At 40.3% G+C, this 16,536-nt stretch overlaps 1 protein-coding gene across 8 annotated transcripts in view; it reads right to left on the bottom strand.

The window, feature by feature from the left end:
- NT5DC1 (5'-nucleotidase domain containing 1) overlaps positions 1 to 16,536 on the bottom strand; it is a 231,464-nt gene that overhangs the window by 30,721 nt on the left and 184,207 nt on the right. For all 8 annotated transcript variants that reach the window (XR_006289557.1, XR_006289558.1, XM_037894667.2 and 5 more), the window contains exons 9-11: positions 15,615 to 15,733; positions 14,285 to 14,443; positions 1,377 to 1,545 (exon numbers count right to left, since the gene is read on the bottom strand). Coding sequence is in view for 6 of the 8 variants with exons in the window: in XM_037894667.2 (XP_037750595.2) it covers positions 1,377 to 1,545; positions 14,285 to 14,443; positions 15,615 to 15,733 (447 nt within the window). In the remaining 2 variants the exon portion in view is untranslated. The remainder of the gene's footprint in view (positions 1 to 1,376; positions 1,546 to 14,284; positions 14,444 to 15,614; positions 15,734 to 16,536) is intronic.

Below are 16,536 nucleotides of genomic sequence, written 5' to 3'. Positions count from 1 at the left end.
TTGTCTTCCTCACAGGCACAGTTAAGCTTTCATGGTCTTTCCCCGTGACTCAGCATTTGCTCTTGTGCCTCAAACAACCTCAATGTCCAGGGGCTGGCCCACTCCTCCCCTCCCATAGGAGTTCAGGCAGGCTGCAGCTCATCAGGGTAACTGCCTTCAGTCAGGCTTCCAGCTCACCCTGTCTGCTCTTCCCTCCTTTCTGCTTCTCAGCCTTCCCCCAGGCTGCTTCTCAGAGAGAAGAAACTCTCCCTCTCCTCTCTTCTGGGTCTCCTGACTCCAGCTAGACTCCCCTTGCTCTTTATGGAAATCTCCAGCTCTCCCCCAGCAGCTGGGTCTGATATCCAAGTTGAGCCACATGATCTCCAGCCAATTAGGATCAGCTGGCGGGTGAAGGAGGGTAGCTGATCTGTCACAGGTTGAACCCTTAAAGGCCAGCCAGCCTGTGACAGAGTCATTCTTTGGATTTCCCTGAACATTTCTGTCAGATCTTTGCTTTTCAAATGATAATGTCCTTCAGGCATGGCCGATGTGTTTGTGACTTGACAGGACCAAGCATACTGTTGGCACTTAGAATACCTGAGGGGAAAAAGAAAGCACTCCAGAGCACATCAACCTCATATAGCTGGTTGTGAATGTTGTCTAGCTAGTTATTTCAAAACAAATGCAGCAAAGCCAGAACTTACAATATCTGCCAAAAAATCAAGGTTAGGCCAGCCAGGACAAACAAGACTTAAACAGCTTGTCATAAAGCCAGTCAGACAAGGCACTGCAGTGGGGTCAGGACCTCCTCAACATCAAATAATGCATCCGATGAAGTGAGCTTTAGCTCACGAAAGCTTATGCTCAAATAAATTGGTTAGTCTCTAAGGTGCCACAAGTACTCCTTTTCTTTTTGCAAATACAGACTAACACAGCTGTTACTCTGAAATCTCTCAGACTAGTTATTCTTTCGTTTTGTACATGAAGTAGACTCAACACTGAACCAAGAGGCTGGTAAATGGTACACTTTTGGAATTAATCATAGCACTCATTCAATGCAAAAAGTAGCAAAATTCTGTGAGAAAGACCAGGCAAAGACCAAGAAGTAGAAGAAACCCTTTGGTAAATTTCCAGCCCCCTTGTCAAACCAAAGAGAATCAGATAAAAGTCTGAATATTTAAGGCACTCATGAAAACCAAACTTGTCCAGCCTACAACTATTATGAGAATAACCATCAAAATAATGAATAGTGACTGGCAGTTTACTGTTGAGTGTTATCAGGAGAATTAGTTTTGATGAGTTTTGAAAATAGATTTTCTCTCAAGGTAGTATCTATAATTTGAAAGCATTACTTCTGGACACTTTACATATTCACTAATAAGAACAGTCTTCCTTACCTGCTATTGCTTCAATACTTGGAATTGCAATAGTGCTATAAGCACTGATACATTTGCAAGACCATGTGTCAGTTAAGGTTTCCTCTGTACTTTCCAATCCTGAGATGCTGTCCACAAAGAAAGAACCCCACTGTTTAGATACTGAATAAGGAGCTTTTGGGTGATGTCCCTGAAATAAAATAAATAAATAAAATTAGAAACCCCAACATAAACTCAATCATTATAATTAGTCAATACTGTATCTTCCTTCTCTATTTAGCCCACAAACATTATTTTAAGAAGTTCTGAAGCTATCCACTGTTTCCTTAATAAAACTATTATTTCTTATAAGCAATATGACTGAAAAAGCAAACTGGGAAAAAACACCAAAACCTTTCAGTTTTTCTCTTAACTGGTTCTCTATGACATATAAAGTCTGCTTTAAACATTGTTTTCTTCAATTTGTTTTTTCCATCTAAGGTAATAGGAATACCTCACTTCCTTCTCTTTGCTGGAGGACCTGAGACATCATGATGTATGAGGCTGTAACCTCAGCTACCATTCTGCCTTCTCTCACCTTTAGGAGAGAGTGTATGCTGAATGTCAGAGTAACCATAGGGAAAATATTACTTTGATTGTCTAAGATTCAGCATCCTTCTCTGCTCTTGGGAATTACTATTCAGGTCCCCTCGCAAAAAGTGAAGATCTGATATATAATACACACAACATCTTAAAGACTTAACATGTATTAAAGAAACAATGTTGGCAAAGCATTTTTTCTGATTTTATTGTTGTTATTGTTGCTCTGCAATCCATCTTTAGAGCTGCTATATACTATCCACAGCAGTCAGAAAAAACTCCAGCAGGCCTCTGCGAAAAGATAAGCAAAATTGCAAACCACACTATAGAAAATCTGCAAATGCCATTTGTGCACAAAGTATAATTTCAGACCATCATAGCAGAAAACAGCAGACAACCCTCCATAAGCCTCCAGATTTGTGAACTTTTGCACCTTGTTTTCCACTCAACTGCTTTCTTACAATCTTCAGAACATGTTGGAATAACTGTTGACCACAATAGGAGTCATGTCAGATACATTTATGTCACGACCCCTGTTAATCTCCCATTGCAACTAACCATGAGAAAGAAGAAATTTGACAATACACACTGAAACCACAACAGAAGACAGACTCAGGATATATCTACACTGTGATTAGACACCCACAGCTGGCCTGTGCCAGCTGACGCAGGTATTTAAGGCTCAACCTGAGGGGCTGTTTAACAGCAATGCAGACATTTGGGCTCAGGCTCCAGCCTGAGCTCTGGGACCCACTTTGCAGGGTCCTAGAGCCTGGGCTCCAGCCTGAGCCGGAACGAGCCTGAGTCAGCTGGCACAGGCCAGCTGAGGTGTCTAACTGCAGTGTAGACATACCAATAGATGCCTACAATCTTTGACCAATACAAATCTATTGATTCAACAGCTTGAACTGACTCAGGAAACCATGATAATTTTTTAGCACTTCTTGGTGCTACTTTCTCTAAGAGCATCTATTTTGCAGGAAAAAAATGAGGTTGATTGCCATGTTCAGATCTAGATATTTGTTTCTCTCCAGTGCTGAGAACAGACTGAGATAGCTAACAACTTTAGTTTTCAAGTACAGCATGTCACCCAGGAGCTGAGCTCTTCTTTTGTTCACTCATTAAGACAGCTATTTTGGTTTGCTTTGTACACAAATAATACCTTTCCAAGAAAATGTTTAAGGGCAATTTAGATTATCTATCAAATGAAAATTCACTTTCCAGTTGGAGGAGAGCTGCAAAAAGCACATGAGGGCCATACCAATTATCCCGCTGATTATTCAAAAAAGCACACACAAGCCTTTGTATACAGGTCAGGGCCTATTTATTGGCAGGGGATAAGTTCAGACTCCTGTCTCTGTGGATCTTTACGCCAGATTCACTCAGCAATTTAAATTGTAATCTGAGGAAATGCACTGACATTCTTCAAATGAGACAACTGCTCCATCTTGAAGCTGGAATGTCTCCCTTGTACTGCTCTACAGGGAGAGAATGAGGTGTAGGGGTTAGAGCCCAAACTTCTTAACAGAACTAAGAACAAACAAAACAAAACAAAACAAAAATTGTTAAATAAAATAGCTGCCTTCATGCCATGTATTAGGGGATTTTCTGTCCTCATATTTTATTATTTTCCCATTGCGGTAATCTCCAAATGAAAAGGGTTCCTTGATTGTAAAACCAAACCTTGACCTCAAATTTGAGAATTCCCAAACTTTGTCCTTCAGTTGTACCCCTTTAAAAAGATACCAGGGTTACTCTGTGAGTATGCTTAAGAAGCTCCCAATTTCATTCCCAAATGCCTGATTACCAGAGTTCCATATCTGACTACGAAGAGACTCAGCCTGCAGTTAAGGAAAGGTCAATGCTATTGATCTTACATGTTACTGAAACCACAGAGAGATTCCTTGGCTATGGATTCAAATTGCACCCGCCTAAAGTTTCTATTAGCCAATAACCATAAAGCCTTTAAAAATAATTTGTGCTTGTGAAGAGTGCCAGATTGGCAATCCTGGAAAGAGAAATCCTCTAGCTGTAGAACAGGAAAGCAGAAAGCAACAGAGAGACAGGATTCCACATCACCAGTGCGCTTTCGCAAGTCTGACCTAGAGTGACCACCAACAGGGGGTGAAAGTAGTTAAGTCTCTGTGCTTCAGTCTTTTACTTGGGACTGCCAACAAACATTTTCATTAATACTAGACCTGGAAGTATTTTTTGTGATAGACACACCTGCACATCCTTTACTAGAGTGATGGCAGCAATGCATTTCAAACAAACCAGACCACAGAGCAGCAATGGGATAAGAGAAGAGACAGGTGTCTGCAATGCCTAATTACAAGCCTCTTCACCAACAGGTTGTGGGTTAAATATTGGAGTCATTCTTCACATTTAATTTCTCTCTGGTCCAGTATGACTAGAATAAAAATGTCAGCTTTTTCTCCAGAGACAATCCCAGACTTTTTGTTTTTTGTGTGTGCAAAGTTACTGATATTCCCTGTAAACCCTACAGTAAGAATAACAAGAACATCTGAAAGCTACATCTTGAATGAACAAAAAATCCTGAGGTAAAAACAAAATTAATTAAAACTGATAAAAAAAATTTTGTGGCAAAAGGATTAAAAAAAATAAAAATAAAAAGTCAGCCAGCTCGAGTAGATTTTGTCAGGCTTCCACATGAATGCAAAAGGGAGGAAGGTCCAAGAGCCTCTAACGTGGCTGTGTCTGTTGCACAGGTGGGACACAACCACAATCCCTGCACTCTCCTGAACATAAGGACTGCTTCTTGCTAGCACACACTAGCACCAGCACCTGGCAGTGGAGCTAGCTAGCCATGCTAAGCAATGTACGCTGCACACCTTTACAGAATGTAGGCACTGGGTTTTCTCCCCTTATATGGCACCAAACTCTGGAAGGGATTGTACCTTCCTAAAGTACAATGCCTTCCAGTGCACGAGACAGGGCTGTGATTACATTTGTACAAAAGTCACATTTGAACTTTTAATTGCTAAGTGAATATGGGACACCCTTTAGTAATTAATACCCTCACATATGGTTCAAAAAATTGGAGGCAAAAACCAGCATTAGAATGCACCCATACTCTGGCCTGCTGCAGCCCCACACACAGCCTCATCGTATAGACAGTCTTAGCACGATCATGAGTAATGTATGTGGTTATTGTGGACTGGATCAACGCCCAGCCAATGGATTATGCGTAAAAAGATTTGGCCTGCATGCCTTGTTCTTAGGCCCCCTGCCCAGGAATAGTTCTTCCCAGCAGTCTTTTTTGGGGGGGGGTGGGGAAAGATGGGGGACTACGAATGGGGTAGAAATTTTTTTGCTCCACACGCTCCCCCTGCAGAGTGAAAGATTTCTGGTTGATATCCATGGGCTGTACTCTTCAGAACCTGGCTAATAGTTTGCAGTCCTGTCACTCATTACCATCATATATTCTTCATGCAGTAAAACAGAGGATTCTTCAGGAAAACACTCACCCATTTATTCCCCCCCCCCCCAAAAAAAAAGTGTTTAGGAAAGATTGACAGTGAAGAGTTGCCACTTGAGCAATTTATACACACCTCATTTATCCCAGATAAATCAACATTATAAGATGTTTTTTTGCAGTAGAAAGATTTGCTCATTCACTTTTGCTGTTAAATGTATTAGTAAACCACTGACAGGAATTTAGATGTTGTTTATGTCAATTCGGGCAGCAAAAATCCCACAGCCTCTAAGAACCAGTGTCTGACCTCCAAAGCCATATGGATGATAACAGTTTGCCTCAAATCCTAAGAAGCAGCAGCAGATTCACTTGGCTATGGTGTAACCATGGTGGCACGTAGAAAGGATTTCCATCTTGAACCATCCCTTGCAAGTCTTCTTCCTTCAGCAAGAGTCAATATGGGAGGTTTTAGGGGTCTTAAAACTCTCAAAATTGCATTTCCAACTGCATTCGTGGTCAGCCTTGTGCTCTACTTCCTTCCACCTCACCTCTATAAACATACTGTAAAAGTGTACCTTCTTCTGCACGTTGGCCATGACCCTACCATTGCTGTCTACTTGTTCTCAACTGGTGCAAGACTGCAACTTTCTGGGATCATCTAAGTATCTCCTCATTTGTAACAAAATCAAACCAATGGATATTAAGAATAATCATAACTTTTGAACTGAAAACTGTTCAGTTTCCTCTCCTTGGCTGTTTTTTGTGGCCATTTTTCTGCTCTTTATAACAGGGTTGTCATCAGTACTGCATTGAACACTCGTATCTTAGTTATCACGCAGACAACCTGCCAGCCACACAGATGCCTGTGAAGACGCTGAACTGTCATTGATGCAAGACTGATCCGACATGTGACTTCTTCAGTTATAGAGCCTTCTAATGTAATCTGATTACCCAGATAGATAAAACTATTCATCCATTCAATGTTATTGCCAACTACATGCACGTCAGCAGATCATTCATTTCTGTTTTATAAGAGGCATCCACAGCTTTTATTTTATCACCACTGATCTTAAGTCCTAAGGATTCTGTCAGGGAATCAGGCCACAGGTGATCAGGCCTATTGACTGGAACAGGAGTCTGGCCTAGTGCTCAGAGTCCAAAGGCCAGAGCCCAGACTCAAAGCAGAATCAGAGCTGGGGTTCAGAACTGAAGACCAGAACATAAGTCAGACTCCGAATGCCAGAGCCAAGGGTTGAGACAGAGTCTAAACCAGGAATCAGAGCTGAGGGATACAGCCAGATTACCTGGACTCAGGGAAGGCAGGAGCAGGGCTGGGAGAGAATGGGAACAAGGCTGGGTGCAGAGTAGGATCTGGGCTGGAGCACTGAAGGAGCAAAGCAGGAGCAGGCTTGGAGTGAGGAGAGCACAGGGAGGCAGAGAGTCCATGGACATGTGCATTGAGCAGCCAACGATCTACCGCTGCTGCTGGGCTTAAGAACCATCCTGCTGGCTTCCTCAGACAATCAGGCAGGGCATCAATAAGGCAGCCTAGCTGACTCGTTAGGTTATGGAGACTCAGCAGGCACAGCTGCAGGGACCTAATTTTTTCTCAGCTCTTCCAGCATTAGCTGTAGTTGGTCAGTAATCTCTCCAAGTAAGGCAATATTATCTGCATACTTGAGATCCTCTAAAGAATCTTTAACTTTCCACCTCCTACTTTGGCTTCAATCAACTTTGTGGTCACGTAGTCTCTTAGAACAGGAAATAAGTTTGGTGAGTGACTGCATCCCTGACGTACCACTGATTCTACTGAAAACAAGTCTATAATGCAAGCGTGATATAGTTCCTTCACTAGGTACACTCAGTCCTGAGGCACCCCAGACTGGCACAGCAATATACACACTACTGGTTGATGCCCTGAGTCTTTAAATGCCATGTTAACTTCCTTTTGTCAGTCTGGCTTGCCAATAACATTCCACAGAGCATATATAGCGTGGTTTGTATGGAAACCACAGCAGTTGTCTCTCATTTTTGGGTTGGGACAGTATTTCAGTCAGTTCAGTATCATAGAATCATAGGGTTGGAAGAGACCTCAGGAGGTCATCTAGTCCAACCCCCTGCTCAAAGCAGGACCAATCCCCAATTTTTGCCCCAGATCCCAAATGGCCCCCTCAAGGATTGAACTCACAACCCTGGGTTTAGCAGGCCAATGCTCAAACCACTGAGCTATCCCTCCCCCCCCATCAGTAGTATGATTGTAAACCCCTTCCCTTGGACTGACAGCAGCATTATTCCTGTATTGTTTGAGGAAGCTGATCACTTTTTTTTGAAAAAAGGATGATGTAGCCTCTTTCCAAACCTTCTGGAAAGTGATCAGTTTCCCAAGCTGTTAAGGCAACTTGATAAAACCAGTGAACTAAATCTGGACCTCCACTCTGCAGCTGGTTTGAGGTAATTTTGTCCAAACCAGGAGCTTTATCATTCTGTAACTGTATGAAATATCACTTCCTCTAATGTTACCAGTCTGTTTTCATTTGGGTTCATTTTTCGACTAGCTTGTAGTTTACATCTTGGTGGGGATTTATTTATTAATTCACAAGAATGCTCATGCCAATGCTCAAGTCGTGCATCAATATCCTATTAGTATTTTCCATTTTTGTCCTTAACTGGCAGAAGCCATGAGAATGAATATCCAACTAGGATCTTCAAAGTCTCAAATACAGATTTCTGGTCATGTCTTTCAGAGGCTTCCTCAAAATACTGTGCCATACTATTCCACCACTGACTACAATAATTCTGACAGGCCCTCTTGACTGCTTATTCAAGACATTTCTTCTCCCCTAACGTCTGAAAAGCTTCCTGAATGCTTACTATCACTTTTGCCTTTATTAACTGCAGTTACAAAGTAGAGCTCTTTCTACAATCTATATATTAAAATGAAAAGAGTAAATGGAGAGGCCTTTGGATTAGATTCTTACCGTGCCAAGATCTGCTTGGAATCTGAAAGTTGTTTACAGATCTCTGATTCTGAAGCCACAGCTACTCCAGCCCCAGCCTTGAGCTGAAGCAGCCCAGGGTCTGCTCAAACTTATATCAGCTCTGTATGGTCCCTAAGGAATCATATGTTAGCCAAAAACTGGTGGAATGCTGCTGTTCTCTGCCCTGCCTTCCTCCTCTCCAAACATGCCCTCTGTACTGGGGGCTAAGAGCAGTTGGTGCAGGTGCAAACTCTACCTGCTGTATTCCAGCTGAGAGCACCTCACTGCTGGGGGGATTCTCATTTGACTAGTCATGGCTGTTTTGCATCAACTGAGTAGTCAAAAGGAAAAAATGGCAGAAGAGATTCTGGCCCTACATTTAGTAAGATGTCTTTAGCCCATGATGAACATGGCCAAAAGTCTGAGTGACATGAAAGACCTGAATGGGAACCAGCCCTAAAACCTGAATGAAACATTAATTTATCAATCTGTAATTGGTAGATTAGCAAATAAAAAAGTAAGGGAGCAGCGTTGTAGGGTTTTTTGGTCAGTATAGTGAAGAGTTAAAGAAAACAGATATAAACACTCAAAAAAGGAGAATGGGGATGATAGAAAAAATCAAACTGAAAATCAAACGTTTTGAAAAGCAAAATCTATAGGTGTCTTGTTTACACACCGTGATTACATCTTTTAGTAGCATTATTTCCCAGCTGTGTCAATTTTTTGGTTAACAGATATAGAATCCATATTTATGCCACACCATTGTCTTTTACCCATCATAGGGCCTGGTCCCATTAACACTTGATACTGAGCATAGAGGTTACTACTGTGAATAGTCCCATTGCCCTCAAAGTGCAGTGCAAAGAGCCAGATTCTCAGCTGGTGTAAAGTGTCAGAGCTCCACTGACTTCAATGGAGTTCTGACAATTTACACCAGCTGAAGGGGCTAAGTGTCTGCAGGATCAGGTCCATACTGTGTAAGTCTAAAGACATCAGTAGAACATTACAATCCTTGATTAAGCCTTACAGTACCTTTAAAAGGCTTGATACTCCAGACGCTTAGTACCAAGTTTAGGGCTCACTAAAGACACGTGGATGTGATCTTACTGAGGGTAGGGATGAGAGAACAGGAGGCAGGCCCAAGGCCTTGCCTGAAACAGGTAGGCCTGCTCTTGGTCTCTCTCAGGCTGATCCTGCAGGCCAGACCATTGAGATCAGCAGTTGGATGTGAGCCTAGAAAACACCAGAGATGACAGGAAAAAGCCCATAATATTGTGTAAATGTCAGGTGTTTGACTAGTGACCACTATAACTAAAACAAAATTCCCATTCAGTTCAATAATTCATTAGCTATGCACTAATATAATAATTCCTTTCACCCAAGGACAACATATTGCTTCACAGACACAAATTCATTAAGCCTCACAACATCCCACCCAGGTGGTTACTGTAAATATTATTATACTCATTTTAAAGATGGGTAAACAGGCACAGAGAGGTTAAGTCATTTTTTCCAAGGTCACTCAGGGGGAGTGTTGGGAATAAAACTCATGGGACCTGACTTGCAACCCCAACTAACTAACTATTAGACAACCTCTCTGTAAAATGAGTGTTTCCAGGGTCCTGCTCACTGCCGGTGTCCACAATATCTGTCGGTAATTTCCTAAATTTCACTACGTCTTCCTATAGTCAGAGTTTTTACACACAGAGGAACTGCTGTGAGTTCATTTCTTTCAAAATTCTAGGACAGATTCTAACTGTCTTTAGAGTTTTCACAGATGGGAATCTGCCTCACCTTTAAAATGGAGGAGGAAAAAAGTCTCAAACCAACCAACCAACCAAACTCCCAAACTTAGGGACATCCAAATTTTACACACTAGTTATTTGCCATATGCTGTAACTGACTGAGGAGCTGTATGAAGAATGCCTATAGTTAGCTGGGAACGGCTCATTTTCTTATGACACATACTTGTAAAAAACTACAACTATTACCATAACTTCACAGCTGATTTGCATGACAAATTTAGTTATGAGCATAAAGACAAAAATAACTAATGAAAATGGAAGTTATTAGCTGCTGAGGTTGTGAGTGACGGGTATTTCTTGTTTAATTTTCTCACTCTTTTAATGATGAAACATTATATATAACTGGAAACAAAAGAGCACTCATTAAATTTATATTTTCTTTGTGAAGGACATACTTGCAGCTGGTGTTTTCCCTAGGATTTCAGTAGGAGCCAGCCTTTTCCACCAGAGTATGATGGGTCAGAAAAGGAGAAGACAGAAAGAAGAAAGAATGGGAAATAAATAAAACATCATTTACAAAATTTCTAAAAAGAATATAAGGGGAGTGAATCAAGATGAAAAGAAGATGTAACATTAAAATAATAATTTCCTTAATCACATGAATCCTGATCCTGCAAGGCGCTGATCAGCTGCAAAAAAGACACTGAAGACAACAGGCATTTTCTGTAAACTACTTTGGTCCAAAAACAATTAGTAATTTGAGAGCAGAAAAAAAGAGGCCAGGGAATAAGTTTTTGTTCTCATTCCCTAAGGAAGTGGCTTTGTAAATTCCTTGCATTAACTTCCTCATCCCTTTAAGAAGCCATGACAGTCTTAGATCAAAACCTCGGATTTAGAAAAAGCATTGTCCCTCAACTATACACACTTCATGTAAACACCTAAACATTGGGGAAAGTCACCAAGTTTATTTAAATTGGAGATAAGTTCATTTTTATTTTGTAAATATTAGCTCTTAGCCACAGGGTATGCACCTTCCGTTATGTGTTTATATAACATGTAGCACACTGTGGGTACTACTCCAAAACTATTATTATTATTATTATTATAATTATTACTAATTATAAGACACAATGTATTTGAACACAAAAAGCTTTGAATCAGCTTTTCTCCCCATTTCACCTGAAGGTTAATAGAAGAGGTTGATTAGGACAATTAAAAAAAAACAAAACAAAAAAACAAACCTTTGTAGGAGTCTGAGGGGAATCATTTTGAACTAGTCCTGTTAAGTTAGTGCTGTGCAGTCAATTGCAGAGATATGGATGTGATCTGTTGTTCAGACCCCTGTGAACAGCACGGCAATACAATAATACCACTGACCTTCCATGGACCCCCTCAGTTCAGATTCCTTTAATCAACACAATTCATTTTGCCTTTGCTTATTGCTGTCACCAGCAGTGGATATAAGTTGAACATAGATTCGGTGTGGGAGAGATGGCATTTGACTGAGACTCTGCATTCTATTATCACAGATACTACGCCTTTAGCAAAACATAAAATTCTTATCTAAAAGTCTGCATTTCCTACTTGATAATTGCAACTACCCAGAAAGTGCTTCTTCTGAAAAACAAACCAGATATTAGGTCAGATGCCTTTTATCCAGTGCAACTAAATAAGAACCAGTAATCAGACAATGCTAGGAAATCTGTTTGCATACTAAGAGTTTTTGCTATGCTATGGTTCCTAGAAACTTACAGGAACAGAAACTGTGAATAAGTGTTGGCTTTTTGTTTTAATGAAGTAAATGTACAATCTCTGATTCATCACAACTACATATTTAACATACTTGAGAAGACTTGGTTGAATCACTAGTAATTTCCATTTACAGCAGTTACTGTCTCAGTTATGGTGAATTTTTTTTAAAAAAAGCTGGAAATATTAGTTTGAAAAACTGGTGTAATCACAGTTTCCACTTACATGACAGATGGAATTTGTGCAGTACAGCTTGTAGATTTTTTAAAACTTTATTAATATAAATTTAATCCATATTTTCCTAACAACCTATACAAAGAGCTATTACTTTTTTCTTTTTCCTCTTTTTACTAAGTAATGCATCCCTCTTGCTAGAAGATTTAAGGTTGTGTTTGCCTTCTTTCCTGCCCCTCTGTGACACAGGAAAGAACCTGAACTTTAATGACTTGTTTTATTTATTCACTGACTTTGATGCCCTTCTTTGATCTTAGTTTAGAAAGCAGTGTAGTTCAGAGAAATATATTTGATATTTATAATAAAAGGGGGGCAGTGGAGAAACAATCCTTATTTTTACTCCATTTCACTCAAACTCATATTTCAATATCTACTTTTCACATTAGCCCCTTCCCCCCCCAGATCTCCCTCCAAAATGTAACAAAAATGGGGGTGGATGGGTGTTTGAATATGCAACATGGCCAGATTAAAAACAAAAAGATATCTGAACTGGTATAAATTCCCATCTCAAATTATATTTTTAATAGCAAGAAATACTTCTCTCTACAAAATAAACAGTTTCAAAAAGTAACAAAACATTATTTATCCTCAGTCAGATGGGTATCACTGATGTATTTAGGAACACATCAAAGGAAGAAACATTCAAAACTGAACAGGTTGAAATTTTTTGCAGAAAAAGATTTTTCATTAAAAATGGCCTTTTTCAAAAAGGAAACTGATTATGAAAAACCACTGATATTATCAATATTTTTTTTTGTTTTTTTTGTTTTCCGTGAAATTTATTAAAAAATTGGAATTATTATTGAAATGTTTTGTTTAGTGAAAACTGGGTTTCAAGGAGGTAAACAAATCATATAAAAAACTATTTAGATGAAAATATCCCCCCACAAATGAGAAGGTGTTTCATTTTTGAACTCTGAAATGGAAACAATTTTAAAATTTCACTATTTTTTGTGAAATTAATTCCCCATTTTCTGACAGTTCTAATTCCAAATATCTGAGCTCAAGACAGAGAAGCACTGTCTTCCCATTCGCTAGAGGTTATAACATGAGACACTAAACAGTTCTAACCACACCAATTTCTAAGGAAGACATAAGAGAATATTAGAACGGTACGACATGTCTACACTGCAGCTGGGAGGGTGCCTTCCATTCTGGACATAGATACAAGCTAGCTCTGTTGGAGCTAGAGCACTAAAAATAGCGTGTGGACATTGTGGTACAGGCAGTGGCACAATAAATAAATAAAGACGCAGGGGGTTGAGAGGGCTTGAATTCAAGAGGCTAATCTGTGCTGCCATCTGTGGGGCTGCAACATCCACTCTGCTGTTTTTAGTGTGCTAGCTTGAGCAGAGCTAGGGTATGTCTGTCTACCCAGGCTAGGAGGCAAACTCCCAGTTACAGTGTAGGGCTAGGTTGTGCCTGTGTTCAGGAAGGGTAGATAGACAGAGGAGCCTTGCTGCAGCAGACTCCTGCAGTTCCATGGGGATGTATGCTGCAGATGCAGCTCTGCCACCCTTTACATAGGTTTGGTATGCTCTTTTCTTTCTTCCCTGGCAGTTCTGCTGATCAATGGAAAGAAGAAAGGGGCCACAGCCCAATCCTCCCCGCATCTCTTTGGATGAGTTTTGGGCTGACAGCAGTGCTGGCATAGATCAATGGCCCTTCTTCCCAGCTACCTTTAACTTAAAGTGTTTTTTTAATTATTTATTTAAGGTGATTGTCAAAGGGGCTGTAGCTGACCTACCTCAGAGAAGCTTCCCTTTGTGAATAGGAGACATCAGCGTCTGTGAGCATACACAATGGAAAACACCTGAATTCATTTCAGATGACTGGCTTCCACTGCAGGAGTGGAAGGTAAGCAGGTTTAGAGATTTGGCTCATGGGAGCAGGGAAGGTTCATGTGAATGAAAATCTAAAGCCCAGGTTTCTTGAACCAAGGTTTAGCTAGCTTAGTATCAGGAAATGGCAGCCCATAGGGCACTAGTGCTGCCTTGCTGTAAATAGAGCCCTTATGATGTCAAGTTGTCACATGATGGCATAATTTTGATTCAGCCATGAATGGGTATGAAAAATGTAGGCACTGCCAAAAGACTTGCATAACTAGTAGGTTTCTTCTGATTCTACTTAGTGCAGGTGGCCGTACAGTTATTTCTAACCTTATCTTTTTTTTTTTAGTTCAAGGAAACAGCTGCAAGGAACCCTTACCTCATATTTTCCTTTCTTCTCCAAGGGCTCAGACTCAGTCTCCACAAGCATCATAACTTCATCCCCTCTAAGCTCCTCTAAGATAAAGACCGTCTCCCAGTTGCTATAGTGACGGGCTGGGAAAATATCTGAATGCATGCTGTCACCAAAATAAACAACCTAAAAGTGAAACCGCAAATTAAAAGTGTTATGTGTGTGAGGAAAAGACAAACAAGTGTGTTTCAGAGATAGAGAAAGAGAGCTTCAGAAACAACCAAATAAAAATTCCTCTAGGTTTATCTGGACACAACAAATGGATGTTTTATTAAAATCATGGTTTCTTTTTATTAAAAAGCCTCCTCACTGCCGGCCTTTCACTCCATTTTGGTTTGCCTCTGAATACCTTCCATGCCCTGGCTTCCACTGACATTACAAAAGAACAATATGAGCAATATGAGTGGCACATAGGACAACACTGCTAGGGCATTTTGGTTGATAAAACTAGGATATTAGACAGCAGTGAAGTAAAACTGACAAGCAGATAAAACAGAATTTTAAAAAATGTAACAAATTTGGGAAATATTTGAAAGAAAGGAAAACTCTTATCATCTCTCTTTATTTCTAAACAGAACTTTCTGTCATGTTGTACTTACGTGTATAGCCTATATATTGGGTAAATATTGGCCCTACTGAAGTCAATGGCAAAACTCCCATTGACTTCAAAGGGGTCAGGATTTCACCCACTGAATGGGGTGACACAATGGTCCAAGTTTTTATTTATACTACCTTGTTCATCTGGTTTCTCTACAGGAAAAGATTACACAGATTTTATTACACACAGAGTAGATATATACACACACATGCATAACCAGATATACATTCTGTACCACAATTATTTTTCCTTTTTGAGAAAGGCAGTAAATATCTATAATTCCTAGAAACGGAATGTAACTAGTCAACTTCTCCCTTCCTGTTCTGTATTAATAAATACAAGAACAACTATTTTATCCCAGATACCGGATTCCCCAGTGCATATCTGTCTTTCACACTGCCTGCTCTTCAGGAAGGAACTGTAAATAAACAAATAATCATGCAGATAACAACAGCACTAGGAGAGTTATGGTCTAAATTAACTAATAGGATCCATTTTTAATATCTACTGGGCATTTTCTTCAAACATTTACTACTAGGCGGAGCACAAAGTACTGCAAGTAATCTCCATGGAAATTCAATGGTACTGCTCAGCACTACATTCAATAATAAGGTTCTAATTCATGCTCATTTTGTGATAAATAGATCAATGGTGGTAAGTGGATCTACTAAGATAACTTTTCCCTCTCTTGCTGAATACCTTAGGTTCTGGCTTGCCCGTCATCTTCTTCAGCAGTTCATAAAGATGGGTAGCATTACCTTGGGAATACCAGCCAGGCTTGTCCAAGGATGGCAGAGCCTCCTGCTCCTCATCATTCTCTGAAATCATAAAAGAAGATTTCCCACTGTTAGTGAGAGCAATAAGAAAACTCACTATTCTTCTGGTGCTGTTTTGAGAGACGCATGACAAGATGCACCTATTTACCCGTAAGAATTCTAATTTGACACTAAAGACTTGTCTACACTTACCAGGGGATCGACAAGCGACTGATGCATCGGCAGTCAATTTAGCGGGTCTAGTGAAGACCCGCTAAATCGACCGCAGATCACTCTCCCGTCAACTCCTGTACTCCACTGGATCGAGAAGAGTAGGGGGAGTTGACAGGAGAGCGTCTCTCATTGACATCACATAGTGTAGACCCCACAGTAAGTAGATCTAAGCTACGTTGATTTGAGGTATGCTATTTACGTAATTCAAATTGTGTAGCTTAGATCAAATTTCCCCTTTAGTGTAGACAAGGCCTAAGAAGAAGGACATGTCCAGGCAGCAACAGGTTCAAGTTATGTTACTAATCAGAAGTTATTAATCAGAAGTTTCAGGTTAGGTCAGGTTGTAGTATAGGACCCGATGAAAGTTCGGGGAGCGTGGCTCATTGTCACTGCTCTGCATGTTGGTTCCAATAAACACACACAAGAGATATTTGAGATTTAAAGGCCTCAGGCTGCAACTGTATTGATTTTCACTCAGACTTAATGTTATCCATAATCTGTAATGCCTGATGTTATGCTCAATTATCCACAAATGCCCTGAAGCCTACAGAACAGTCCCCAACCTCTTTTCCCATCAAACGAGGGGTTGCAAATATGTAGCCAAACTCTCTCTCCGAGAGATCAAACCATAT

Source organism: Chelonia mydas, chromosome 3, assembly GCF_015237465.2.
Source record: "Chelonia mydas isolate rCheMyd1 chromosome 3, rCheMyd1.pri.v2, whole genome shotgun sequence".
NCBI lineage: Eukaryota > Metazoa > Chordata > Testudines > Cheloniidae > Chelonia > Chelonia mydas.
Note: the sequence above shows the minus strand (reverse complement) of the source record. Positions and strands in the feature narration are given on the sequence as shown.